This window comes from Chionomys nivalis, chromosome 12 (genome assembly GCF_950005125.1).
Source record: "Chionomys nivalis chromosome 12, mChiNiv1.1, whole genome shotgun sequence".
NCBI classification, from domain to species: Eukaryota; Metazoa; Chordata; class Mammalia; order Rodentia; family Cricetidae; genus Chionomys; species Chionomys nivalis.
This window is the reverse complement of record NC_080097.1, coordinates 16,584,999-16,612,791: the sequence shown is the minus strand read 5'-3', so window position 1 is coordinate 16,612,791 and position 27,793 is coordinate 16,584,999. Positions and strand designations below refer to the sequence as shown.

At 41.8% G+C, this 27,793-nt stretch overlaps 2 protein-coding genes across 6 annotated transcripts in view; one reads left to right on the top strand and one right to left on the bottom strand.

Annotated features, from left to right (window-relative positions):
* LOC130884656 (SLAIN motif-containing protein 1) overlaps positions 1-27,793 on the top strand; it is a 192,383-nt gene that overhangs the window by 19,136 nt on the left and 145,454 nt on the right. For all 5 annotated transcript variants that reach the window (XR_009058103.1, XR_009058104.1, XR_009058105.1 and 2 more), the window contains exon 3: positions 1,476-1,648. The gene's annotated coding sequence lies outside the window, so the exon portion shown is untranslated. The remainder of the gene's footprint in view (positions 1-1,475; positions 1,649-27,793) is intronic.
* LOC130884658 (40S ribosomal protein S6-like) lies at positions 4,001-4,775 on the bottom strand. Its single transcript, XM_057785824.1, has one exon. It carries the CDS (start codon positions 4,755-4,757, stop codon positions 4,008-4,010), a length of 750 nt encoding a protein of 249 aa, XP_057641807.1. The 5' UTR covers positions 4,758-4,775; the 3' UTR covers positions 4,001-4,007.

Below are 27,793 nucleotides of genomic sequence, written 5' to 3'. Positions count from 1 at the left end.
CCTCTGGATGCTGTTAATACCATTGGTTAATAATGAAAATTGCCTTGGCTTGTTGATAAGGCAGAACTTAGGTAGGCGCGGAAAAATAAACTGAATGCTGGGAGAAAGGAGGTAGAGTTAGAGAGAAGCCATGTGGCCCTGTTGGAGACAGATGTTAAACTTTACCTGGTAAGTCACAGCCATGTGGCAATACACAGATTAATAGAAATGGGTTAAATTAGTATGTGAGAGTTAGCCAATAAGAAGCTAGAGCTAATGGGCCAAACAGTGTTTTAAATAATATAGTTTCTGTGAGGTTATTTCAGGGCTGAGCAGCCGAGAACCAACAAACGGCCTCCCTACAACAAGATTTTAATTATATAGCTCAATTCAAATTTACGTTCTTATACACTATAATCACTATTTAAATCACATAGATGTGAAGGCCTCTGACAACCTAGAAACCTCCAGTGTGGTCCTGTTGCAACATCCTGGTTTTGGCCAATGGGAAGGGAAAGTGCTCTCGATAAATGCTGGAGGCAGTGTCTCAATTTACCTTCTTTGGGAGGGAAGTCAGTTATGCCTGAGAGGTGCCTGTTGTAGTGAAGCAGTCATGGGCTCATTCACAATTCTGTTATCATAGAATAAAGGGAATGGAAGCAAGGTGCTTCTGTTACAATATTATCATCATATTTTCTAACTTATAAAATATTTTTATCTCACTATATATTTAGCCCTTCTTTACATTTTTTTCTCAGTAAAGTTAATAATCCCCACTCCATGTCCTGCATGCTTTTTTTTAAGATATATATTTTGGAGTTTCATATTCTAAGCACTTTGTTCATTTAATTTTCTGTGTGGTCTATAGAGGGTAATGCAAATTAATCTAGTATATTTCTTTTATATGTTTATTCTTTTAAACTAACACCCCTGCTTGGTATATTTGTGGATGGTGCTTATATAATCTTGCAACATGCAACTATAGTCCTTAAAAAGTAACTACAATTATATCTATAGGCGGTTTGTAGTCACAGTGTCTTTATGCTCTGGGAGTGTGGAATCAAGCATGTTTTGGATAGTACTTCCTTTGTGCTCACCTCTCAGTTGTGATGTTTAAGGTGTAATCCATCTTGTCCATTCCTTCTAGTCATCATCTGATGGACAGCCTTTTCAGAGACTGCAGTTTCCTCTCCTATCTGGTGTAGGGATCACAGTGTGCAGCTGATCTTTATCCAGGAGTCCTTCTCCCTGAGTATCCTCTGGGGAAATAGGAACAATGATTAGAGGGGAAGCTGAGAGTCCAGAGCTCCAGGGCTCTGCACTGGAGTGGGCTGGAGAGGGAGAAGGGCTGGAGACATTATTCACTAGTATCTTCTGCTCCGGCACACAATCAGAGATGATCATAGACTGTCTACAGGTGACTGTGACGTAGTCCCTGCGCTAACGTCCTGAGGATTTTATATAACTGCTGTCTCTGTATCTTTCTTGTTTTTCAGGTGGTCATTATGGCGAATAGGAAGTGGCTGATTTATTTCATTTGCCTCTCCCCGTGGATGACCCACTCAGTCTTCCTTGTTTACAAACTCCAGGAGGGTCATGCATGGTTCACAAGTGATTAACAGACCGTGAGAGCTGACTCCTGTTGAGTCAACAAGGCCCAGGATGGCAGGTAGCACAGCTCATCTCTGCAGGTTCCATGATTCACCCACCTGACATGTGGCTCCTCAGCACCCATGACAAGGTCAGCAGGGCAGTAAATTGCACAAATAAGCAGTCTACATGTCAAGACAGACGGGGGTAGCTTCAACTTGAATCCAGTAGGAATAAAAGTCCAAAAAGACGAGATTGGAATCAAGTTCTTCCTCTTGAGTCCTTGCGTTTTCCAGTGACCGCTCTGGCCTGCAGAAAGACAGCGGTATCTCTGGTATTTCACAGAGGGAAGCCTGTGAAAGAGGAAACCAGGAGTATTCATGCAAAGTACCCAGTGTTACGCCCATGCCTTACCTGAGTTAGTCTAAAATCAGTTGTCAGTGTAATTTTTTTTCTTTACAAGAAGGAGTCTATAGACATTTCAATACAAATATGAATTTCAGGGTAAGTACAACTTAATAGTTTCTCCTTTCAAGAAACTCTAGATGATGCCGTGCCTCTGGCTGAGGAACCCGCTCTTTGTGCCGCGCCTTATGGGGAAGACACTGCTGCCAAATTCCTGCACACAAATCCCCAAAGAATGCCTTTGAGAGTGTGTTCTCTAGGCCTCCTCAAGTTTTTCTGTGGAGGGCGGGTCAGCCCAGGGAGCAGGCTGCATACCTTTCTGGGGAGACCAGGAAGCTGCCCTGCAAAGCAAAGGGCAGAAGAGCTTGGGAGCCTTACTTCAGGTGTTTACTGGAGTTCAGATTTTATCTGGAGGTGTTCAGAGCACCTCTCTCTTCCCCTCTCTTTTCCCTCCCCAGCCCCCATGCATGCGTGTGTGTGTGTGTGTAAATGGTAGTTGTTGGTTATTATTTTAAAATAAGTTGGTTTTTTTTTTTTTTTACTTTTAGAAAATGACTCCCTTAGCCTGGTGGTAGTAGCGCACATCTTTATTCCCAGCACTCAAGAGGCAGAGGCAGGTGATCTCTGTTGAGTTCAAGGTCAGCCTGGTCTACAAGAGCTAGTTCCAGGACAGGTTCCAAGGCTACAGAGAAACCCGGTCTAGAAAATCAAAACAAAACAAAAAAGAAAGAAAGAAAGAAAGAAAGAAAGAAAGAAAGAAAGAAAACGACTCCCTTGACCAGTCACATGTCATTTATTTATTTATATTATATGTTTTTATTCACTTTACATAGCAGCCACAGTTCTCCCTCCCTGAATTCCTCTAGCCCATCCCCAACCATTCCTCAGAAAGGGTAAGGCCTCTCATGGGGAGTCAGCAAGCCTGGCACATTCAGTTGAGGCAGGACCAAAGCCCCCATTCATGTGTCCTTACTGATGCCTCTTTTACTGTGATATCTTTAAATTCTCACATAATAATTTTACACATTTACAGGCATATGGAGTGACATTTCAATGTGTCAACCTTAAAAAATGATTAGATCAGGATAATTGGTGTAACTGGTATACTCTACAACCTCAAATACTTATAATTTCTTTGTGTTGTGAGCATTCAGAATCATCTCAATTATTTTGAAATAGTGATATTGGTACTGAAATATTGTTAATTAACTATGCCAACCATAGTTACCTCACTGTGCTATGGAATGCTAGAAGTGACTTTTCTTGTCTAACTTCACCTCTAGGCCTGTTGACCCTCCTGTCTGCCTCACCCCCTAGGCCCCATATTTCCCTGGTAACCAGAGTCCTGCTCCTGAATTCCGAAGTTGACATTTTAGCTTTCACACTTATGTGAGAACAAGGCAGTATTTATCTTTCTGTGCCTGACTTGCTCCATTTACCATGACTGACCAAGTTTTTAACATTTTGTGGTGGGCCTCTGGTCTCGACAAGCCAGTTATGTGTCATGTGATGGCATGCCTTCCTTCTGCTCTCGGGGTTACTCCAGGAGTGCCCACAAAAGCTCACACTCTTCCCAGGTCTCTGCTGAGAAGGTAGAAACAAAGGCACACATGAAGCTCCTCTTTGGATTCCACCACTGGCTTCATCACCATCAAGTGTTGTGTTTAGTATGAGCTGTTCCACTCAAGGGACTCTACAGTTTTTTTTTTTCCTCTACAGTTTTTTAACTATTGGAAATCATAAGAACTGGACAAAAGAGGCTTTATTGGGACCTAACGGGAGTTATTTTTCCTGAAAGACTGGTGTTCTCTCTCTAATCTAACAGTCACAAATTAACAGATAACAAAATGGGGCTTATTTGGGAAAGAAAAGGCAGTGAAAGAAGTCACGTTTTTAGGTAGTAGCAATCTGAGGCTAACACATTTTTATGCGCCTTATTCTAGAATCTGAGGTGAAAATCAGAGTGTATGGATTACACCCATTTCTTTTTTTTTTTCCCAAGGTCTGATCATTTATTTGTTACCCTTACAGACTTATTTTTGACTGGACTCAGACTTAGAAGTAGAATCTCTCAGCGAGGACAGTCTTCGCCTCTTGGCAATCTGTTCCTGGCGCTTTTCTTTGGCTTCCTTCATTCTCTTGGCCAAAAGTTTAGCATATTCTGCAGCCTCCTCCTTGTTTTTCTTTGTTCGTTGCTTCTTCAGAGCAATACGCCGGCGTTTGTGTTGCAGGAAACGTGGAGTCACAAGACGCTGAATCTTGGGTGCCTTGGTCCTGGGCTTCTTACCTTCTTTGTTTAAAGGCTTTCTGACAACGTACTGGCGGACATCATCTTCTTTAGAAAGATTAAAAAGCTTTCGGATTCTGCTAGCTCTTTTAGGTCCCAGCCGACGAGGCACAGTAGTATCTGTCAGTCCAGGAATATTCTTCTCTCCTTTTTTTACAATAACCAAGTTGAGAACCCTCAGATTGGCATCCACAATGCATCCTCGGACAGATTTGCGCTTCCTCTCTCCGGTTCTCCTTGGTCTATAACAAGAATGCCCTTTACTCAACAGCAGGCGCACTCTGCCATGGGTCAGGACACCTTGTTTCATGGGAAAACCTTGTTTGTCATTGCCGCCACTGATTCGGACCACGTAACCCTTCCACTCTTCACCCAGGGCATCGGCAGCCACTTCTGTGGCCATGCACTTCTCATAGAAGGTCCGAAGCTTGCGTTCATCGTCCACTTCGATGAGTTTCTGGCAGCCGGTGGCAGGAAAGGAGATATTCAGCTTCATCTTCGCACAGCCGACCGCCTAGGAGGCGCCACGAAAAAGAGCTACACCCATTTCTGTAACGAAATGGGTAGGTAGTAGTGGTTTTCAGTCACAGAGACAATGAATAAAGAGCAGTAATAGATTCTGCAATATGAACATAGCAGCTTGAGAACTCCCCCTCCCCCTCTTCATGGCTTGCCATTCAGTGCCAGTCAGACTTTGGTGGCTCTTTCTTTCCATGATGGAGTCTAGTTACAGAACTTATCAAAGGTTCTAAAAGAAAAACATTAATGAGTGAAGAAGTGCACATTGAGTGTTTCTTTATCCCTTTGTATGCACCTTCATCTAGTTGACTGGTCAGGGATTCTGGAAAAACAAGTCCAACGAAGTGGATGGGTCCTCATGTAATCGATATTGGTGCGCTTCCTATGAACGTCAGACGTTTGGCTGTGAGTGAAAAGAATTCAACCTATTTTTCTGGGGACCTGCTCTGGCTCTCAGAGGCTCTGGACAATAGCCCGAGTCACTGAACTTCACCAAGAGACCGCAGCAGAGAAGAAGCATGAAGTCCATTGACTTTGCTTAGCAGGTCCTGTGGTTGTGGTTACGGCTGTCTGCAGATTGATGTTGTTGCATAACAGAGACCAAACATGTACACTCCCCAGCCTTTCTCCAAAGGGTTGGTTATGGGTGTGTGAAGTCAAGACTCCCTCCCTGTTTCTGTGTTGCAGAATTATAGTTAGGCTGGATGGACAAGTCAGGTGATGTGGCGATGTCGGAGGGGGAGGGAGAGTCGAAGACTGGTGAGAATTTGAGGGTTGATTTTTCAGCACAGAGCCTATGGGGACTTGACTGTAAAGGCTTCTCACAGGCACATGAGGCAGGGGTGATAAGAAATAGAGCAATGGCAGTAGCAGAAGGGCGGAAGAAATGTTGAGAAGCAGAGAGCTCCTTTGGCCATTTGCCTGCTCTGAAACTCTAGCTATGTTTCTTAAGGTCTCTAAGTCTCAGGTTTCGTTTTATTCCTGTGAGATGACAGTATTTTGCAATGCTGATGTGAGATGTTATGAATCTGTAGTCTTAGTACCAGAGAGACCTAGGCAGGAGGACAGCAAATTTGAGGCCAGCCTGGACTACATAGAGAAACACTGCCAAAGGAAAAAAAGGAAGAAGAAAGGAAGGGAGGGAGGGAAGGAGAGAAGGAAGAAAGAAAAGGAAGGAGGGAGGAATTGAGGGAGAAAGGGAGAGAGGAGAATTAAGCAGAGAGAAAAAAAGTTGGAGGGTGAAGTAGATAAGGCATGAATGACTGGAAGCTTGCTGACATAGTGCATGGTAGAGATGTATCCCCTGATTTTAAATGGACAGCTATATCATTTCCACACAAACCAAGTTAATGAATTTTATTTTTTCAAGTCAGGGTTTCTCTGTAGCTTTGGAGCCTGTACTGAAACTAGTTCTGTAGACCAGACTGGCCTTAAAATGAGAGATCTGACTGCCTCTGCCTCCCGAGTGCTGGGATTAAAGACGAGCACCACCACCGCCTGGCTAAGCTAATGAATGTTATTCAAGCCTCCCAGACCACTCAGAAGCTCATTTTATTGTTTATAAAATGAAATGTTTGATAAATTTTATGCCCCTTTTCTTCTTTAACTTCTCCTTGAACAAGAAGGGAGAGAAAAGCAAAAGTCACATCTTTCCAATAGGACTGGTCTGCACAGGTCGGGTAAGTGTTGGCAGCCATGGCTGCTGCAGGGCAATCTGCCATGCTCTCCCTTTTTCATGTTGCCCACTGCTGCTTCTTCACACTACAGTGGCAGAGTTGAGGGGTTTGCGTATGGCCAGCAGAGCCCCAAATGAAACACTTCCTACCTAGCCTTTAGGAGAAAGATGTCCTGTCTCTGGCGAGCTGCACACGAGAGGCATCCCACATTTACTGTCTGATGCTGCCATGAACCTGTGCTCCATCTGTGCTGGAAATCAAGGACTGCCATGTTTTATTCTCTAATGCTAGAAAATGAAGGTTTCTTAAATTCTTGGGAGGAATCTCCCCTAATGGGGAGGAGATGTTTTGTAAGATTTTTTTTTTAAACTAGCTGTCGTGTTTTAAGCTGATGAGAGTTTTGGAATCTCAAGTTGTTATTACATCATTTATGCAATACTTGTATATAGATAAGTGTAGCTGAGTCATGTTTTAGCCTGCCTTCACCTTCTCTATATCTGGTGTTAGTAACAGAGCTGATAAAGTTGAATTATGTTTTTATGAAAGGCATGGGAACGTTAGCAGGTATAATCTTCCCAAATAAAACAATTATTAAGTAGACACAATGGAAGACAAAGTAGAAATCAGTGGTGAAAACCTAAAAGCATATAAAACTTTGAAGGAGCACAGGATACAGGAACTAAGACAGCAAGTTGGGACTGGGGAGATAGGTGAGCAGACAAAGACACTGATGGATAGAATTAGATCTCTGAATCTGTGTCAAACTCCAGATGTCATGGTGCATAGCTGCAATCCCAGCACTCCTCTGGCAAGTTGGGAGGCAGAGACAGGAGATCGCCTGGAACCTTGCAAGCTGGCTTGTGCTAGCACAAACTGAGGCAGTAGACACCCATCTGCCTCAGCAAGCTAGAAGAAGAGAATTTACAAAGTTGTCTCTGATTTCCACAGGCACATGGAGGTGTGTGTCTGCACGTACACACACACACGTACACACACATACACATCCACTCCCACATACACACACTCACACAACCACACATACACATATTCAACCACATATACACACACATATACTCATATACACACATTCACACTACAATTCTCAAATTATCGAATCTAACTTTTCTCAATAGCCTTTAGTTTTAACTGCTCCAATAAGAGTATGAGACTCTTGGTTGGGAGAAATGGTGTAAAATTAAAATGTCAACAAGGTTTGCTCTGTCAAAGCATCTACAACTCACCGTTTTCCAGGGACACAATTAGACAATAATAATAATCACAGATTTGTTACAGTAAAGAATGACTCACAGTTTTGCAATAATACTTGGAAGATTTGAAAATTCCAGAACTATCTGAAAGTAGAGAATAAAATCAGATTCACCTATTTGATTACATAGGCACAGGGACTGGGAGACACTTTGCAGATGGGTTGTGAGGAAGGTGTGAGCAAAGGAGTGAGCGGGCAGGAGAGGGGCCGGGGTGGGGAGTGGAGGTCTCTCAGATGCCGCATGGGCACAAAGCCAGGTCACATTTTGGGTTACTCAGGAGGTTTGAGAGAATGTGTGTGAAGTAAAGGAAAATTGCAACAGAAACACAGCTGAGAGAAAAGACTATGGGAGCCATATTTCTCTAGTCAGTGAAGGCCTGGGACACTAAGGAAGAAGTAGTCAGTTGGCTTCCGTTGCATTTCGATGCTTTTTCCTCATTGGCCCTAGATAATACAAATGCATTCAAACAATATACTGTCTCTTAGAACTAGGCCAGGCTTAAAAAGGACTAAAAACAAATAAACTCAGATTCCTTTCAAGTTGCATGCATCCTGATAGCAAAGAAAAGTGTTCAGAGAGCACTTTCAATGAGTGTGTGTGTGTGTGTGTGTGTGTGTGAGAGAGAGAGAGGGGGGGGGAGAAGTTGGTATGTGTCACATATGTGTACAGAATGTATAAATAGAAATTACACGTATAAATGGAAGTATGTACATGTATGTGCATACATAACATATGCAATTTATCATAGTTTAGGTAGTATTTTTTCCAAGACTGCCAAACCATACTCCTACTCTCTTATACAGTTTTGAGTACAAAGTTTTAGATGTGACCGTAATTATATCTTCTATTTTAAGTTGAAGGTCACAAGAATGTGTTCTGTTTTGTATTAATTTACTCATTCAAATTCTTATATGCGTTTTGAACTTTTATCTACTTAATGAGATGTTTATCCCTTTAACTCATGAAAATTGATGAAGTTTTAGGGAGCTTGTAAATACATGAAAACATGATAGATTCTGAAGACTGGATAGTGGCCTTCTGAAAGGCGTCCACATCTGAATTCCCGTACGGGGAGATGTGCTCTTTTGATTAGCAAAAGAGACTATGCAAATGTGATTAAATAGTGAGATTGAGTCCAGGCAACCATTCTGGACTGTACACGAAAGGCCCAGTTTTATCACAAGCATCCTCATAAGAGGGAGACAAGAGGACCAGCATCTGTAGTAAGAGCTGTGCTGACAGAACTAGAGTTGGAATGATATCTGGAAGATATTGTTACAAAGGGATCTAGATGATCTCCAGAAATGAGGAAAGGCAGAGGCAGAGCTCCCCCTTGGTGCTTTCAGAGAATCTAATTCTCCTAACATCTGGACATTAGCCCACTGAAGCTAACTTTTAGACACTTGACCTCCAAAATTGTAAGAGAATAAAGTGTATTGCTATGAATTTGTGGTAATTTGTTATGAGCGCAATGGGGAATCAAAGCAATAGTAAATTATGAGAGGGAGATAAAACAGATTTCAAGAAGGAAATGCAACCATGGTTATGGTATTGGAATACTGAAGAAAGAGTGGTTCTAGGTTGAGAGAGTGCCAAGACAATCAAGTAGAAGACAATTCTAAATACCAGTTGCCTTCTAAAAGAGTTAAATATGCAATATTTTAGCAAATGATGCACCCAGCATAGACATCTCTTATTTGATTTCCCTATAGTTCCCTTTCAGTCAAAGCCAATTATTAGTCTTTTGTAAGGCTCCCAGGATGCTCCAGCTGCTAACACTGGAGATGATCTTCATGTATCTTTGAAAGTTCGAATTCAGTCACAGCATAGACAACAATGTTATCCAAAGAGTGTTCTTATTTTCTTGATCTTCTCAGGCACTCTGCGTGTATTAAGAAATTGAGGGCATTAATAGTTCATTAAGAGTTATTTTCAGATGAAACCTATTCTAAGTACTTTTTTCCTTTCCTTTTTTTTATTTCTTATTTTTTTGAAACTGAGTCTCACTATGCAGTTTTGACTAGCCTCAAACTCACTTCGTTGAATAGACTGGCTTCAAACTCTTGGAGATCTGCTTGCCTCTACTTCCCAAGTACTAGGATTAAAGGCTTGTACCACTATGCCCAGCTTACGAGCTTTTTCTACATTAACATAGTTGACCCTCAGAATGATTTACATAAGGAACAAAGTACTTTATTAATTCTGTTTCACAGACAAGAACAAGGAGAAGAGGCATTAACTCTGTAAGTTGGCGTAAGAGGTCTTTGTCAGAGGCTGACACTGTTGGCTCATAACTATGTTGCATACACACTTAAGATCTCCTAATGTGGGATGTTATGCTGGGTTTATTGTATAAGTCAGTTAAATGCTGTAGTAGAAGACTAGAAAGAGTTTCCTTGGCATAGAGAGGAAAGGGGCCAAGTTATGTGTTCACTGGCTTGTAAGAATGAATAGGGATGCCCAGTTGCACAATAAACAAATATTTCAGGTCATAAGAATGCCATCAGAATAGATATTGCAGACCTAAGGTAGCAGGGTATGTTGGGACACCAGCAAGAATTTGGCTAGAGCTTAGGGTGCAGGAGAAATAGCAGAACATGCTTCTGTGAAAGAAGGAAAGGCCTTTTAAAAGGCAGAAGGCCTTCTTTATGGATTCCCCACTTTCCCTACCTCTACACTGGCTGAAATGTGGCTGGTCCAAGTAACAATACTAAGTTCAGTTAATTTTGTGATTAAAATTTAAATATAACGAAGCTATATATGTCGTAAACCATAATTATTTATAAATTAATTTGTTTTGTGTTGCTGGGAGTTGAATCCAGGGCCTTTAATATGATAAAGGGGCTACAGTACTGAGCTACATTCCTAACACAGCTGTATATGAATTGAAAGTAATTAGATTTTGTGGGAAATGGGGGCTTTTAAATATATTTATGAGCAGGGAGTGTTATGGTGGTCTCTGTATTTTGGTAAAATGGGAATAGTGTGTTATTCTTGGTAATAAACTAGCAACTGAGTGTATTCTGCACCTACTGCCTACTCCTTAGCAAAACCAAGACTGAGAGGAATCATATTTGAGCCGTGTTGTGTTCTAGTTTTGGCCACTGATGAATGAGTTAGGGTAGGCGTCTACATCAGTCACTTGTGTGTTGATGTGATTATAATACCTCACGGAAAGAACTTAAGTGAGGAAATCTGTTTTTGACTGAGTTTCAGAAGTTTTAGCAGATCATGACTAGGAAAACATGTAGGAATTTGTGGAGGCAGGAGTGTGTGGCAGAGGACCTTTACCTGGTGGTGGTGAATCAGGAAGCAGAGAGGGGCAGGGGGAGAGGCCAAGGGCCTGGTGCAAAGTGCATGTCTTCCTCTTTTGCTTTCCCTTCTTCTCCCTCTTCTTCCTCTTCTTCTTCCTCTTTTAGAACTTGATTTGTTTTATTTTATGTGTGTGGATGTCTTTCTCACGTGTACGTCTCTGCACCACGTTCATGCTTGTACCCATGGAAGTCATGAGAGGATGCCAGGTCTTCTGTAACTGGATCTGTGGATAGCTGTGATCTGAACATTTCCAAATTCTTTCCCAGACATGTTTTAGGGGCTAAGAACCGTGTGCTCCAGGGTGAGGGTAGTAGCTGCCCCACTTCTCCGGCACTACTTTTCTGTATTGGTTAAACAACTTAAATGACGAAGGTGTTTTGGTTCCTGGTTTTAGAACCTTCATCATGGCTATGAAGGCATGGAGACAGAGCGTGTGTTGCAGATCCCTCATGTCATGGATGACCAGGCAGCAGATGGCGGCCAAAACTAGGAGCTAGACTGTACCCCTCAGAATCCCACCCTTAGCTACAGACTTCCACTTCCATGTAGGCTCCACTTCCAAAATCCTCCTACACCCCCTCCCCAAAATAAGCTCATCCATTTGGAACAAGCATTTAAACCATGAGCCTGTGGGGAATAGTTTAAGGAAAACTTACATTTCTAGTCTGTATTAATAGTTAGGGGCTCATGTGATGTCCTTGAACAAGACCTGTACCCATGGGTCTCTGATGTTGGACGGTGGCTGACTGATAGACTCAAGCAGATCTCAACTCTAAGAATTGGTCACAGGTAGAGGATCAGAGTCAAGGGCATGGGACATTCATAGAGTTCTTCCTGGGTCCCCAGCATTCTTCTGGACAGCTAGTGATGTGTTTTTACAAAGTGACTAGCAAAACTCTTTAAAAATTTAATAGATTTTTACTTTGAATTTCATACAAGAGCACCGCATTACACCATTCCTGCCCCTCCCTTCAACTGTTCAGTCTCCTTTCAAGTTCATGATCTCATTTGAATGATTATTGTTACACGTATATGCATATCCCTTTGCTCACATACATGTATATGCATACACATTCACACACACACAAACCCTGCTGAATCTATATTTTTTAGTGGAAGGAAAAGTAGTTCTTTCTCTAGTTCCTCTGCAATTCTTTTCTTCGACCTGAAGTCATGATGGTCAAACCATATTTATGGAATAGCATGTGACTCTCTATAGAGGTCATGAGACTTGGGCATATACAGATATGCAAGGACTCTGAGAAATTAGGGTTTCAGGGACTGCCAAAGGGGTTTTCTGTGAAGTGACTAAGTTACATCATCTTGTCCCAATTCCATTTGGTGGTTACTTAGAGAGTTCTCAGCCCTCCACCCTTCCCCCACCAACAGTCACATCTGCCTTGGAAAAAATGTTGGAATTTCCATGCCCCTGACCATGGTCCAGAGGTATTAGCTAAAATAATTGATATTTATAAAAACTTAAACTAAAGTAACTAAAGAAGGTATGAGTCAAAATTAGTGTCATGTTGTGTCTGAAAGAACTACGTTCAGCCTAAACAAATGTGGCAAGGTTACTATGGCCCTCATCTAATGTTGATGGAACTGTGGTTTTTGCCATTAAAAATGCTATACCCCTAGGTTGGCACCAAGAGACTTTGAGACATGAGCTTGCTCTTGGTCACCGGCCAAAATTAAAGGACTCATATATTCTTAATTGGCTTAATAATATACTCATAATTGACTTAATCAACATGGTTATCTGCATCCTTCTCATGTGGATTTGTTATGGTAGACACAGAAATAGAAGGGGGGGAATTAAAACTTTGAAGTAGTATTTTTCAACTTCAGTACCAAATAAAGAGAGACTAGCTATAGATTTCCCTCATCCAATTGTGTCCATTCCTCTTTCTGCTACTAACTGGACCAGCTCTGCCCTGGATCACCCAAACCAGAGCTGTGTTCACTATAGAGAAGATATCTGTACTTGTTTTGAGCTTTAAGAAGACACAGAAAACAGACCGAGTTTTCCTGGTTCCTTCTGATGTTGTCTACGACACAGGCTTAGAGTCTTCTCATAACAAAACCACCATGATATGATCCGTCCATTTGGGAAAGAGACAGTAGTTACAAACTTCATTGTATCTAGGACATGAGCTCAAGGGTTGAATGATTTGCTTATAGTGAATACTGAGTCCACAGGAAATTAAACCCAGGCTCACATGTGTAATTTTTTTTTAATTTTTACTCTTTGCTCTTTGGGGGCTCACCACCCAGCTCCCAAATAAATACATAAAAATTATTTTTACTTATGAATTCCCAGCCTTAACTTGGCTTGTTTCTAGTCAGCTTTTCTTAACTTAAATTATCCCATCTACCTTTTCCTTGGGCTTTTACCTTTCCCTATTCTATATACCTCTCTTTCCTTCTTACTCTGTGACTGGCTGACCCGTTGTGTCCCCTTCTCCTTATCCTTTTTCTCCCTCTTCCTCTCTTCTCCCTTTTCTCTATTTATTGTGTTCACCTGGTAGCTCTGCCTATCCCTCTCCTGCCTAGCTATTGGCCATTCAGCTCTATATTAGATCAATCAGGTGTTTTAGGCAGGCAAAGTAACACAACTTTGTTAAGCAAATGCAACATAAAAGAATGCAATCCATCTTGCATCACTAAGCAAGTATTCCCCAGCATACACAAATGCAATACATCTTTAATTAATATTCCACAGCACGCATGGATCTGGGCTGTGTTCTTCCACTGGCCTGTGTCCTGATGGCACATGAAGTGCATTAAGCAATGCACCAGCGCTAGCAGTGCTGGCAGCAATTCATTAATTATGGCATCTATCTACTCCTAGGCAAGAGAAATCGATTCTGTAATCACCACCGTAATGATGTTGTTTGTGCTAACAGGTATATTACATTTTTTTCACTAACCTGGAAGAAAAATGAAGAATCCTCTTTAAAAAAAAAAATCCCCAAATTTCAGGAAAAATAGACTAGAGATAATGACTTGTCTTTATCAGTTTTGAAACAACTTTGAGATGAAGAGATAATGGTCATTTAATAACAATTATTAAAATAATATGCGAAGGCTTTTTAGAGCAATGCTGAGCCCACAGAAAGTACAATATCTGTTTTCTCTTTCCAATGCCATATGGAATAAGTGCTCACAGGAGCTGGTATTTCCTTAGAATACATAGATAAAACAGCATGGTATTATGATATCTGAGGGACAGGGTCCAGGGTCTACAGCAGACAATGCTATTGGGCAATCCTGTCAAGTCCAGATTTGCCTTATAAACCTCATTTCATCTCTGTAAGTAGCTGCCACCAATCTTGTCACAGCCACCCAACACAAAATTGCCATTGCAGCTTCTGAACTTTCATTCGGAGCCCTCAGGAACCCGGGGTGCAATGGGGCTGACCAAGCCTGGTTATTTCAAGCATTGTCAAGGCTTTGCAGTTCAGGCTGGAGAGAAACTAAGGTCACACCTACCTAGCTACCACCATGCCCAGACACTTTCATATTTGACCTCTTTACACTCCTTGGAATTCTCGAGTTTTAGACAGTCTCACTGAAGAATGCCTCTCTACTATAAAGAAGTCTGGATTTCGCTCAAGTGTTTTGAATGAGTCCTCTTTTGAGTCAGAGTGGAAAGATACTGGTTTGGCTTAGTAAAGCAGGGGTCCTGACAGACAAGGGAGGGAGACGCTGATTACAGAAAGAAGTAATTGTTTGTGAGCTCAAGTATGTCAAATGTGTCTTGGACAGCTATGTTTTTGAACTTCACCATTTTTCTTCTGCATGCTAAACCCAGCTAGTGCTGTTTATGTACATAGGTGTGAGACCATCTGCTGGAGCATGGGAAATATACCAGCTGCCCTATCCTTAATAAAGAATTAGTCTCCCTCTGTGATGCCAGTAACTCCTCACTGTGAGGGTGAGGCCTGGAGACCATCGATGCAGGGATTTGGATTGGCTTGCTCTTGTAGAAGATAGGTCTCATTTGGTTTTCTAATTTTCTCATGGGGGTTAGTAATATCCAATCTTACTCTAATCCGTGCTTGTCAGTACGACAAAATTTTAAATTTTATTTTAAAAATAGTTTAGGGGGCTGGGGAGATGGCTCAGTTAGTGGAGAACTTGCAGTACAAGTGTGAAGACATACGGTCAGTTTCCCAGCACCTACATAACAGTTGGGTACAGTGGGTGTCTATGACCTTAACCCTGTGGTAGTGAAGGCAGAGAGAGTGGATCCTTGGAGATTTTCGGCAAGGAACCCCGTCTCATAAATAAGGTAGAGAGCAACTGAGAAAGACACCTGAGATCAACTTCCAGCATAGAAGTATGTGCAAAATACCCCTACCCCCCCACATACACACACACACACACACACACACACACACACACACACACACACACAGACATACAAAAACCAACATTACTTTAGATTTTCAAAATCCCTCAGCCTAGGATTAAGGATCATTCAGGAAGTGACCTCCTGCAATCAGCAAGTGATCAGTTGCAATCCATCTTGCAATTGTCTGGCTCTCCCTCCTGGATGTGTCTACCTGTTTTTCTTGTCAAAGGCACAGCTAAGGTGGACTGCAGTGTTTAGGAGCAGCCTTAAGAAGGTTAATCGGTGTGCTGATGATTTAAGATGACCCAGGAAGCATAGATGATTCAGTTCCTTTTAGCCCTGTTCCAGAATGCTAAGCTTCCTTAAATCCTCCTTGCTGTTATGAAAGCTATGCCAGCATCAGTTGTAAGAGAATTTTAAACCATTCTTATCACATTAAAAATTAAAAGTTCATTAAAATTGTATTGTGTGTGTGAGTGTGTGTGTGTGTGTGTGTATGCATGTCAGAGTCTGCATGTGCTAAGACAGCCTGCAGGAATCAGTTTGCTCTCTTCACCTGAGGACCAAACTCAGGTCATCAGACTTGGCAGCCAGCGCCTCTACCCACCGAGCCATCTTGCCTGCTCTCTTTTAAATTTCATTTAAAAAAACACATTATGAAACAATATAAGGATGAGGAGTCTTACATTCGGGGTGTGATAGAACTCTGACGTCTCTATGAAACGTTCCGCATGTGGGATTTCTATAAGGGATTCCTTCTGTATCTTCTGGTCCTAGATTTCGTGCAGATGTTCCCTTCCCAACTGAGCAGTACAGATGTCTATGGCCCCACATCCCAAGTAGCATAGGGAGGGATGGAGGAAGAGATTCCTTCTACCCGAGGTTTCATTTTGCTTTTAAAATTACGTTCGCAATTGGTTGGCTGCGATCCCAGCTTGCCAGTGTCGTGTGTTGTGGGTATTAGTTAAAAGAGTAAAAAGAGAGCATTTGGGTCATAGCACCGAAGTTATAAGAAGAACTCATCAACAGAGACAGTAGCCCTGTGAATGAGACTGTTTCTGTTGAGCTGGTATTTGTACAAGGCGACACCCTCTTTCACACCGCCTACCTCCTCCCTGCGTGACTCAGTGCTGAGAGAGAAGCCTGTAAGCTGTTCATTAACAGAGTCAAGTGGAGGTGGGAACTGCTCCTAGGAAGCTCCAGGTGCCCGTTTGTTTCAGCCAGATCCTCTTGGGGAATCACTGCGGGCCAGTGAGCCAAGAATCCTGGGTTTCTGCGCAAGAAAGGTAAGCCGGGTTCTACTTGCAATGATAAATACAGCTGCTTTGCATTTCGCGCGGAACTTTCTCTGCTTTCCCTCCAAACGATTCAGATCGGGGCTGTCTGCATTATCTTTGACTTGTTTCCAGTTAAATTTTGACGGCCTCTGATGAACATTCTGTGTGCCAGTAGCTCCGCACTTGCAGGTCCCATGGCTTTTAACTTGGCTGTGGTACACATCACGGCATCACAGAAACGGAGAGCCTTTGAGTTTCCCGTGGGAGCTGGCAGCTTGGGAATTCGACTTCACATAAAGATAATGAAGCTCTCACTCAGCACTCACTAGTCTGTTTTTTCCAGTGACTATAAATTATTTTGTAAAAGGATCTTCCTGTTTTCATAGCTGATGTTTCTAGTGAAAATTTAAACTTTATTGATGTACAAATAACGTCATTTTTTTTCTCAACTGTGACAAACACTGCAAACCCATTCGATCTTACTTTCTGCAAAGAAGAAAAATGGGACAGAGTAAGGATGGGATGGTGTGGAAATTTGTGGTTCTTCACAGGTGTCTGTGAGGACTCTGCTGTGTTACATTCTGAAGTTCTGAATTAGCCTGAGAATAGATTAGAGTATGCAGAGGCAATTTTCAACCTCTCTGCCCATCTTACTCCTGGAAAACCAGCTGGCTTGTCTGACTCAATTTTTTTTTTATCACTTCTGTGTATGATACAGAGTAGTGGGAATCAAATCCAGCTTGTGGTAGCTGCCCTTTCTCCTGCAAACCCGGCTCTGTTTAAGAGCCAGAGGTTTCATTGCTTTCTTGACTGACTAAGCCCCCGAAGTCTTGGGCGCTGGGACATGCCAGTGCTCAGTTCCTGGAGGTTTACTGACGAGTTTGATGGCTTGGTTCGTCTACATGTTTAGGACAGAAAGCCCCAGGATAGCATATGTGGAGTGCAGTTTTGTTGTAGATGACGACACATATACAGCCTTTCTGATATTGGCTATGCTCTAGTATCTAAAATATTGGAAAAGCTAAGCATTTAAGAGTTTACCAAGACATTTGGATTCTAAATGTCAAGATATACAGAGAATTCATGAAAACAGGTCAGAATTTTATAGAAATTTAGGTATATGTTAATCTTAGCATCTTATTGGTATAAATTTTCAGTTGGAAGGGAACTATAGATCAACTAGTCCAGTTTTTGCCTTTTCTTTAAAAAAAACCTTCTTTATTACCATCATTATTGTTAGTGCGCGTGTGTTTCTGTACGTTTGTGATACGTGTGTGAGTATGGACGTGTGCATGCCACAGCACATATGTGGAAATCAGAGGACAACTTTCGGGAACCATTTCTCTCCCTTCACCTGATTATGGCAACATTTCTCTTCTGTTTCTCCTGTGTGGTGTACTACAGTCTAGCTGGCCCCTGAGCTTGAGGGCAGTCCCCCTGCCTCTGACTCTCATTTCACTACAGGGGAGCTTAGATTGCAGTCATATGCTACCACACTGAGTGTTTCTAACTTGGTTTTCAGGGATCAAATCAGGTCTTTAGGCACCGAGCCACCTTTGAATTTTAAATATGAAGAAAACAAAGACTAAGTATTAGGCAACATCCCAGGCCTGGAGTAGCAGAACCAGAACGTGAAGTCAGATCTCTGTCATTTGCCTTATTACATCGTCTCAATGACTTCTCAGATTTCTTTCATATAAAAAGTAGTAATAAAACAAACTACACTCTATCTTTATAGAAGGACCACAAGTGATCCGTAAACAAGAGAGTCCTTGCCCAGCAATATATGACAAAGCTCTTACTATGTATGTGGTGTGGTTTTGACACAGAAATACATTTTTATTTTGTGGCATTTGCCTTGGCCTGTTTATTTATTTATTTTTTTGTATTTGTAGGGTTAAACATTAAGTGCCAACAGCCTTGGCATGAAGTTGTCTGGTAGATACGTGCAGTCCCTGGTCTGTCTCCCACAGCCAGCATCATCTGCACCTCCGCTGCCATTCCTTAGGCTCTGTTTCCTGACTGTCAGAATTCTGATTGCTCTCCTTGAGAGACTCCCATTCCTGGGAACTTCGTAAATGCTTTGCATGAATGAGTACATTTGGAGGAATGAACTCCGTAGAGTCCCCCAGGCAGTCAGCTCAAGAAAATGTGATTTCAGATAGCATCTGGTGTGGTGGCTCCTTCAATCCCAAGCATTCTTTAAATCAAGGAGGTGAGATCCTTATCCCAGGAGTCTTAGGGAGAAATTGGAGCTGTTTTCCCCCAGCTTCCCTTCTGGCAGTAGTCCGCTTCTCAGCCATTTGGGGATCTTTTTCTATTTTCTCCTCTCAAGAACTTTGAATGAATAAAGGTGGCAGATATTAGTTCCTATACACCCATCTGCAGCTGCCCGGTGTGCCCCATTTGCTGTGGTGAAAATCTGTTATGGTTTCCAGACTTGGGCGTGGTTCTTCCTCAGGTACATGCTTTGCAGGTGACAGCTTCATTTATGACGCTTGTGTTTTATGTCAGTTGTCAGATTCTTTAAAGAGATGGACTGCCCTTTCCTTGCGATCATTACTCAGAAGAGTGAATGCTATAGCTGTGTGTGGAATGCCAGTAGGTTTGTATCCAGACAAGAAAACCAATTGTCCTGACTGGTCCTTGTAACTGCACACTCAAGAACGCTAAGAATCGAAATAATTTATCCTTGTTCTCTAAACCCAGCGTTCTCGGCTCTAAAATGTTAGTAAATCTCTTCTATGTGGACGTTACCCTAGAAGACAGTGAACTAGTTACCAAGTTCATTCGCAGTGCATACATCCCAGGAGACTGTAGCAGGCTCCTTGATGGGGCACGAGAGTTACATGATAAGCACAGTATGGATGCATAAAAAAACTAACTTCACTGAAGAGGTCTATGGAAAACTACCTGCATAAGCCTGTTTCTTCTGCTCATCATTAGGGATGCTGTGTGCAAAAGCTTAAAAGACATCTGTGTGCAAAAAGTTCAAGGGGGCTATCCTCAGTTGGCTTGGCCTTGAATCAACTGGAGCTAGAAATTGTCCATGATAGGACTCAGATGAGAGGTAATTTTTGTAGGATTGAAGACTTGTTAAAGAGTATTAAACCAGTGTCTCTGTCAGATAAAATGGCCAATTGTCCCAGTAATCAAGATATCACTTAGGTGAAACGTCAAGTTACCCTGCAGCAAGGATTAGAAAGGTTCATGAACCAAGAACCATCAATTTTATATGAGGGGGTTATAGAGATACAGAAAATTGGAGGCATTCAGAGATCTAGATAGCAAAATATTTTATTTGTGCTAAAATTTGGCACAATAGGCAGATTCCCATTGCTAAGCTTAGGCTCCCACCCTGAGAGAAAACAGATGATCCATTCCTAACCCTCCTAGCAGGCTAAGTCAAGATCAACTGAGAAGTTGGCCTTTCCTTCACGGGGTCAGACTCAACAGAGATGTTTATTGTCGCCAACCCATTTAAAAATTAACCTAATTATCAAAACAGAAATAAATTGCTAATACACCTAGAAATATCTATTTGCCTTTCCCTTCCCTAAGATTTTGTGGTTGGGGGGTGGGGGTGATAATAGCTCTTTAAGGATAGTTTCTCTCTTTACAGGTCTGTCATTATTGGCTCCCTCTTATTCTTCTTTTAAAAATAGTTTTACGGACATTATCCTCTTGCTGTTTGTGGGATACCACCTGCACAGTTATTTCCAAGGAACAGAATACCCAGGGCTTCTCCATAAACCAAGGCGCACACCACTCAGGCCAATGCCTTTACAGCAGTTTCTAAAACACATCCGCTGCACTTCTTTCTACTTCCCATTCTACAGATAATTGTCCTAGGCAAGTGTTCTCATCGCTTTCCAAAACGTCAGCCATTTCCATAAATGCGTGAGGACTTTCCTAAATTGGAAAAGGATTGTGGAGTCGTTAACCTATCCAATTGCCCCTCTCTGCTGATCTCCTAATACTTTGGTGCCTTTGGGCATGATCATCTGCTTTGCCTCATGCAGCTGTTGCCCCTTCACAAGAGTCCGCTGCAAAGGGGCTGTTATTCTATTCGCCATACCCAGTAACTGGCCACTCACTGCCCCCTTTAGTTTGCCATTTCTAAAACAGGAGCTTGGGTATTAGGTTGGTCTGAGTTTGAACCTCCACTGTGTTATTCACCAGCCCTGTAACCCCAGGTGAAGCATTCATCCTGAGATAATGGTCTCTCAATGCCTGTCCTAGCTTTCTGTACAATGATTCTGATCTTACTTTAATCACAGCAATCGCATTAACTGCTCTTTGTTGGCTGTGATAGGACACCGTAGACAAGGTAACTTTAAGAAGATAGAGTTTATATTGGCTTATAGTTCTGGGCAATAAGAGTTCCTGATGGCATAATGGAGGCATGGCGCTGGGGTAGGAAGCAGAGAACTTACATTTTCAAAAATAAATACGAAGGAAAGAAAGCAAACTGGAAGTGGGTCAGACTTTTTCATCTTAATGTCCATCCCAGGGACGTACCTCCTCCTGAAGACAGAACCACCCAAGCATTTCCAAATAGCCCCACACCTGGGGACCAAGTCCTTAAGTTCATGAGCCTGTGGGGAGCATTTTCACTCAGACGATCACATTCTACTCCCCAGCTCTCACAGTGTCATGGCATTTTGTGTAGTTATGGAATCAGGATAATCATTGTGAACTACCGACCTAAAAATGTGTGAGTCTAACCTAAAAATGTGTGAGACCTAAAAATGAGATGATGTAAAGACAACAGAAACTCATTACTTTAGGACACAGGGTTAATTTCCTTGCCTTTTCCATTTTCTTCCTCTATCCTCTGTTGTGTTCATCTACTTTCAGCCTTACATTTTTTTTCTTCTTCCGGTTCACCTTCCATTTGTTCCCTCTCTGTAACCCTTCATCCATCCAGTCTAAGTTTTTGTTCTCACAATGCTAAGAGAAAGCTAGCAGAAAGAGATAAAGGTATTATTCCCCCCAGTCAAAAGGTCTTTTATCTTTGGGTAAGATTTTTAAAGTCTATTTTAGTGAGAAGAGCCAAAGATGAAAAAAGAAATGGTTGTTGATCTGGGAGGTGGCCTAGGGAATTCCAGAAACCAAGGGAGTTCAGGATAGGCAAGGGGAACAGTTAACTGATGGACATTTAAATTGCCCCAGGAAATGTCACTATGAAAAACATAAAATTCCAGGAATGTAGCTCAGTGCTGCAATGCTTGCCTAGCATGCATGAAGCCTTGGACTGAATTCCCACACAAACAACTGGAACAAAAAGAGCATGGACAGAGGGCAGATTTAAGGAGAAGTTTGGATGGTTTCTTGATTCATAGCTTAAGAGTGATTTCATCTAAACCCCAAGAACAGATGTCTTTGGGCAGAGCGTACAAACAGTGGATGTGAAGGATCGCCTTCTGGTGCTGAGCCACAGAAAGGAAATGAAAGATTGGCTAGTGCCTAACAGTTTTATATATTTGCTTTACTTTGACTTTGTTTTCTTCTGTTTATGCTACTGTCCTTGAGAATTTTGACTTCGTGGTTAGAATTCAAAACTTAGGCTTTGGAAGTTAAAGAAGATTTAAACTTGAATGTTGAACATTACATCTATGGCTCTCTAAACTATAAGTGGCTGTGGGTACAGGGGCACTGTGGCAAGAACACTAGATTTAAAATGAGAATTTCTAGTCCAGAACTCTGGTTGGCTATGAGATCCTGGATCCCTTCTCCGAGTGTTTGTCTCCTCATCTGCAAACTGTAGCTAACAATACTGACAAACCACGATGTTCTTGCAAGGACTTTGGAAATTTCCATAGTTAAAATATAGTTGCTTTCCTGTAGTCCCAAATCCTGGGAACTGGAGGCAGCTTCTGGGATCCAGCCTGGGCTACATAGTAAGATATTGTCTCACAGAAATGGAAGCGGAGTGGCAGAGATGCTGACGGTGCCACTGTACCACACAGACGCGGGCAGCAGCTGTTTGAGGAGATTCATCATTCTCCCAGGAAACTATACACTTTACTGCAATGAGACTGGAAGATGGCCCTTAAGAAAAAGCGCACTTAGATGAACCAAGGCTACTAAAGTGGTCCGAGATGGTTGGATGCTGAGTGATTTAAAATCTAGGCAATTCCAATCCTTAAAAAGTAGTTCCATTCAAGAATTTCATAAAAATATGATATTGCTGCAGTTAATTTTTTATTTCTATTTTATTTTTTAAAACAATCTTTTTTTTTTTAATTTTATATACCAATCCCAGTTCCCCTCTTTCCCCTCCTCCCACTGACCATCCATCCACTCCTCAGAGAGGATAAGGCCTCCCATGGGGAATCAACCAAGTCTGTCACATCATGTTGAGGCAGGACCAAGGTCCTCCCCCCTGTATCTAGGCTGAGCGAGGTATCCCTCCATAGAGAATGGGCTCCAAAAAGCCAATTCATATACTAGGGATGAATATTGGTCCCACGCGGCAGTTAATTTTTAGCGTTCAATTCGAGAGCCTTTTGATTGACAGAACATTCTCCAAACATCATTTTTTAACAAGAATATTCTTCACAATGTATGTTGCTGATCCCTTTTTAATAACTGCTTAAGAACTATCTGTCCATTAAAATGATGTTACTTTCTATCCTGGGCAGAATAGAAGAGTTCCACTTCAGTAGAGTGTCTGAGGGGGTGAACTGGATGAGAGGGACTTGCATTACAGAGGCATTAGAAGCATCTAGAAATGGCTCTGGACCACCAAATGGACTGATCAAAGAAGAAGGCAGGTTGATGAGTATTAGCTGAGGAAAGTTAATGTGGGAGAGACACCAAGAGAGACAGAGAAAAGTCCACAGAGCAGACTCTGCCCACCTTCAACCACTGAGCAGACAACCATTATTTTAGTAACACTTAAACCAAAAAGAAAAACAATAATTTCTGCAGTATCATTCATTTTTTATTTCAGAGGAAAAACAGAATTCTTAATGAACTATTATGGCCTGAACACAGCATGCAATGCATCTTCCTTTGTTATCTAGGTTGCATCCATGGACAGCATTGGTTCTGGAAATGCATAGGAAGCATTGCTCAGCAGTCTGGCAGCAAGATGGCCCCAGGGGAACAGCATATCATGACTACTTTGGCTTTAGTGTGGTGGGAGCTAAGGCGCTCCAGGCTGAGCTGTCTGAAGATGCTGGAGTTGGCCTTTCATTACTGTTCTTACCCCCAACCACCCTTCCATTGCTGCTCATATGTTGCTGTACCAGAGTGGTTCCTTGCATGCATTATCTTGGCCCTATCAGATAGCACTTTTGAGTTTATATAGAATCACTTACTGCATTATGGTCATACACACTTAATTACAGCTCTGTTTCCCCACTCACTGTGATCTGTGCAGGTTACAACCTGGACTCCTATAATTAGAGATAATAGTACCCATCTGAGAAAACTAAATAAGATCATGCACTCGATCGCAGGAACTGCCACATGGTACCAACTCACCAAGTGGCTCCTTTTGCTAAAAACCTAGATCACAGATAGATGTGCTGTTCACCAAGAAAAGAATCGTGACTCTCCATTGACCTCTGTCAGATGTTAAACCTATTGTGTTCCATACATCTTAGGAACATGGAAGGAGAGCATCAGGCTTGAGTAATAAACACAAAAAAAAACAATTTAATTTCTAATAACAGGAGCATTGTTGTTCTTCTAGAAGGAAAAGTTAAAGACAGATAACCTATGATACTCATGGTAGCTTTATGACACTGTCAAGTCCAAGATGGGCACTCCTACCTTCGGAGAAGAGCAGCTGGAAGTGAAGAGGGACTTTCCCTCAGCCTTGATAGCATGAACTATAAGTGTGTCCACCTGTAGCTTCAATAGAGCCTGAGAAGTGTGGTTTTGCCTGTAAGTAAGGGGATTGTGGAGAATAGACATTAGAGAGGTCACTATTCTCTGTCATGAATCTCTGAAAACATCCTGATTACCTGTGTCTGGGCTTTTCCTTTTCGACCTTTCCCATGTGCACAAGGTTTCTCTGATGGCCCCTGAAATGTCAGAAGAATTACACAGTTAAAAAACATGTGAGCAGTATTTTTAATGAAAAAAGAAGCAGCCTTGGTATCCTGAGAGTGTTTCTTTCTCTTTTTCATCCTATGCAAGAACTCACTACTGAGCAGGGTCCACGGTCTCCTTTTAATGTTTTTTTTTTCCCTTAAAATTTGAGACAAGATCTCACTCCGTTCCCCAGGCTGGCTTTGAACACACTCTGTGGTCCAAGCAGGGTCTCATTTTTGACCATAAAAATTCATTTTAAAAATAAAGAAACATTATATGGTCCCACATATGAGACCAGGTATATACTGAGTGACTTACCAGCTGACAGAAGACACGATGGATATAGTAATTGGCACTCACCTAATAAAAATGTGGACTCTGAATGCAGGCACATTTGTCAGCATCCTTTGTACAGGAGCGCAGGGCTGCCATCTTCCATAGCTCTGCATCCCCAGTTCATCAGGTTTGCATCCAGGTTCTGGGTACTATGCAGGGATGGGTAAGATCCTGGCAGAGTCACATCGTCAACTTTTTACAGAGTGCTGCATATAAGACAAAACAAAACAACAGGAATGCTTCTTCCTTTCATGTTTAGGACTAACTCCAACAAGACAGACCAAACATCCTCCTAGAAGGTGTGGCATTCTAATACTTTAGTAGTGAGGTATTCTTCAGAAGGCCGGAATAAGGGAGATAGGTATCTGGTCCAGTTTCCAGTCCTTCACCTCTTCCTCTCTGTTAATGACTGAACTTGGATGTCATGTAAACACTCAAGGGCTCTACCATAGAACCTCTGGGGTTGTCTAGGAGTAAACAGTTAAGGGGGAGCCTTGCTCTCTTTCTCTGGATACGCGGTTTCAGTCTGGTTGCCTCTCCCATGGTGTGCAGCTCTCTGGCTCCAAATCCATGTAAGCATTTTCTTTTGATTGTCCTCGGTCTCTCGCCCATGCCCCGCCCAGTCTTCTTCTCAGCCCAGGTATTGTTGCCTTTGTGGGCTCTGGTCAGGAAAGGGGAGAGTTCAGACAATAAGAACAGCTTAGATGATTTATAGTATTTATAATTTATAGAACACTTTCTTTGTTTTCACAGTAACCCTCTAAGCCCAATCTAACCCCCACTTTGCAGAGACAAAGTAATGACTTGGTCCACGTGGCTAATGAGTTCCCCAGCTGGGACTCAGCCTGAGTGTAAATCACGGCTCACACTCTCCTCTGAGTCACCACTCAGTCTTCATGTGATCCTCGCCCAGGCATAATTTACTATGCTAGCTAGGAGTCAGAAAGATTGAGCGACATTGGGAGACAAGTAGGTTATGAGAGTTTGAGAAAAATAGAAAGTTCTGGGGGCTAACAAGAAGCCCAAGGTAGGATCCAATTGGGAGAAGAGACAATGACATAGAAATGGGAGGGAAGTAGAAAGTACAAAAAATCCAGTAGAGATATATATATATATGTGTAAAGATCCAGTAGGCATTATTAACATTCCAGCAGATGGTAAGACAAATTACAACGTGCAGGAGATAATTGTTCTGAAAGCTAGCATAAGTGGTATGGATAAAACATGGCACACATAATATGAGATTTATGTGTTTTAAATGAGCACAAGTATGTCCTCTATACGTTGAATTTTAAGTTCAATGATATAGGAGTAGATATTTGCATTATTTAATTGTTTTTAAATAAACCATATCTAGTATATACTTACCATAATGCACTAAATATTTTATATAACCAATTTTTACAATAAAAAGGATATATATATATTTATATAAAATATGCTGTTGTATAGCACACTAACTAAAATATAAGAAAACATAAGTACCCAATAGTTAAAAATTTGTTCCCCATGGTAGAATGTTATATTTTCTTACTGCCACACAATCTGCAGTAGCACCTTATTAATCCACACAGATATAATCTTGAGTGGGAGTGACATTTTCCTCTGGAGTCCCATTCGTGCTCTCCTGTAAAATGGGTGACTCTGTTTCCTAACCAAAAGTAGATGTTGGGGTCTGGTCAGGAACCAGGAATCTTAAAGCAAGGATGTTCCTCAGTGGTTGGAAGGATATAAGTCCTGATCAACCTGAAGTAATTTGGTGAAATACAGTCTTACTTCATTTTATTCTAGCAAAGCCATGGGAGCAAAATCAGGCTGTCCCTCAATGTGTCTTGTGTTTGCTGACAGGTTTTAGTCTGGGGTTTTTCAGTTGAAAGTTTACTTATATAGCATAACATTTATTCAGTTGAAAGTATAAAATTAATTATCTTTTATTCGTCAATTTGTAATCCATCACCACTATCTAATTCTGGAAGGTTTTTGGCCCCAAAATTTCATTAGCAGCATCTTCCTTTTCCCAGCTTCTAAAAAGCACAAGTTAATTTTTTTCTGAGAGCGTGACTATTGCTCACACTTCATAGACTATTGTTCACACTCCATAGACTATTGTTCACAATTCATAGACTATTGATCATATTTCATAGACTATTGTTCACATTTCCTAGACTATTGTTCACACTCCATATACTATTGTTCACATTTCTTTAGTGTCTGGCTCCGTTCATTTAGCCTGTGTAAGTTTCTTCCATGTCCTAGCATGAAATAATAGACAATGCTGAGAGCAATAGACCACTGTGTGGATAAGCCAAACTATGTATCCATTCACTGCTTGATGAGTATTTGGATTAGTTCCACTGTATTTTGCTATTACAAAAAATGTTGCTATGATTGCTTACGTTCAGGTTTTTGTGTTGACATACATATTATAACCCAGATATTGTTCAAGAATACACAGTAAAGGCTCTTCTGTGAAGGTTCATCTGTAGCCTTCCTTGAAAGGCTGCCTCGGTTGTCCTGATGCATTGTGGGTGGAACTTGCTGTATGTGTGAGATGTTACAGTCAGGCAGGCCCCCAGCTAGCACTGTGTCTCTTCTCTGTCACTCTATCTCCAGGGTACCTATCTAGTCTTTCAGTGACTCATGACAAGCATGATTGCTGGGTCCTCAGGTAAGAGTTGACTTTGCTTGAGAAGTCTGCCTCTGCTGCTGAGCACCTTGGACAAGTTTTCCTGTCC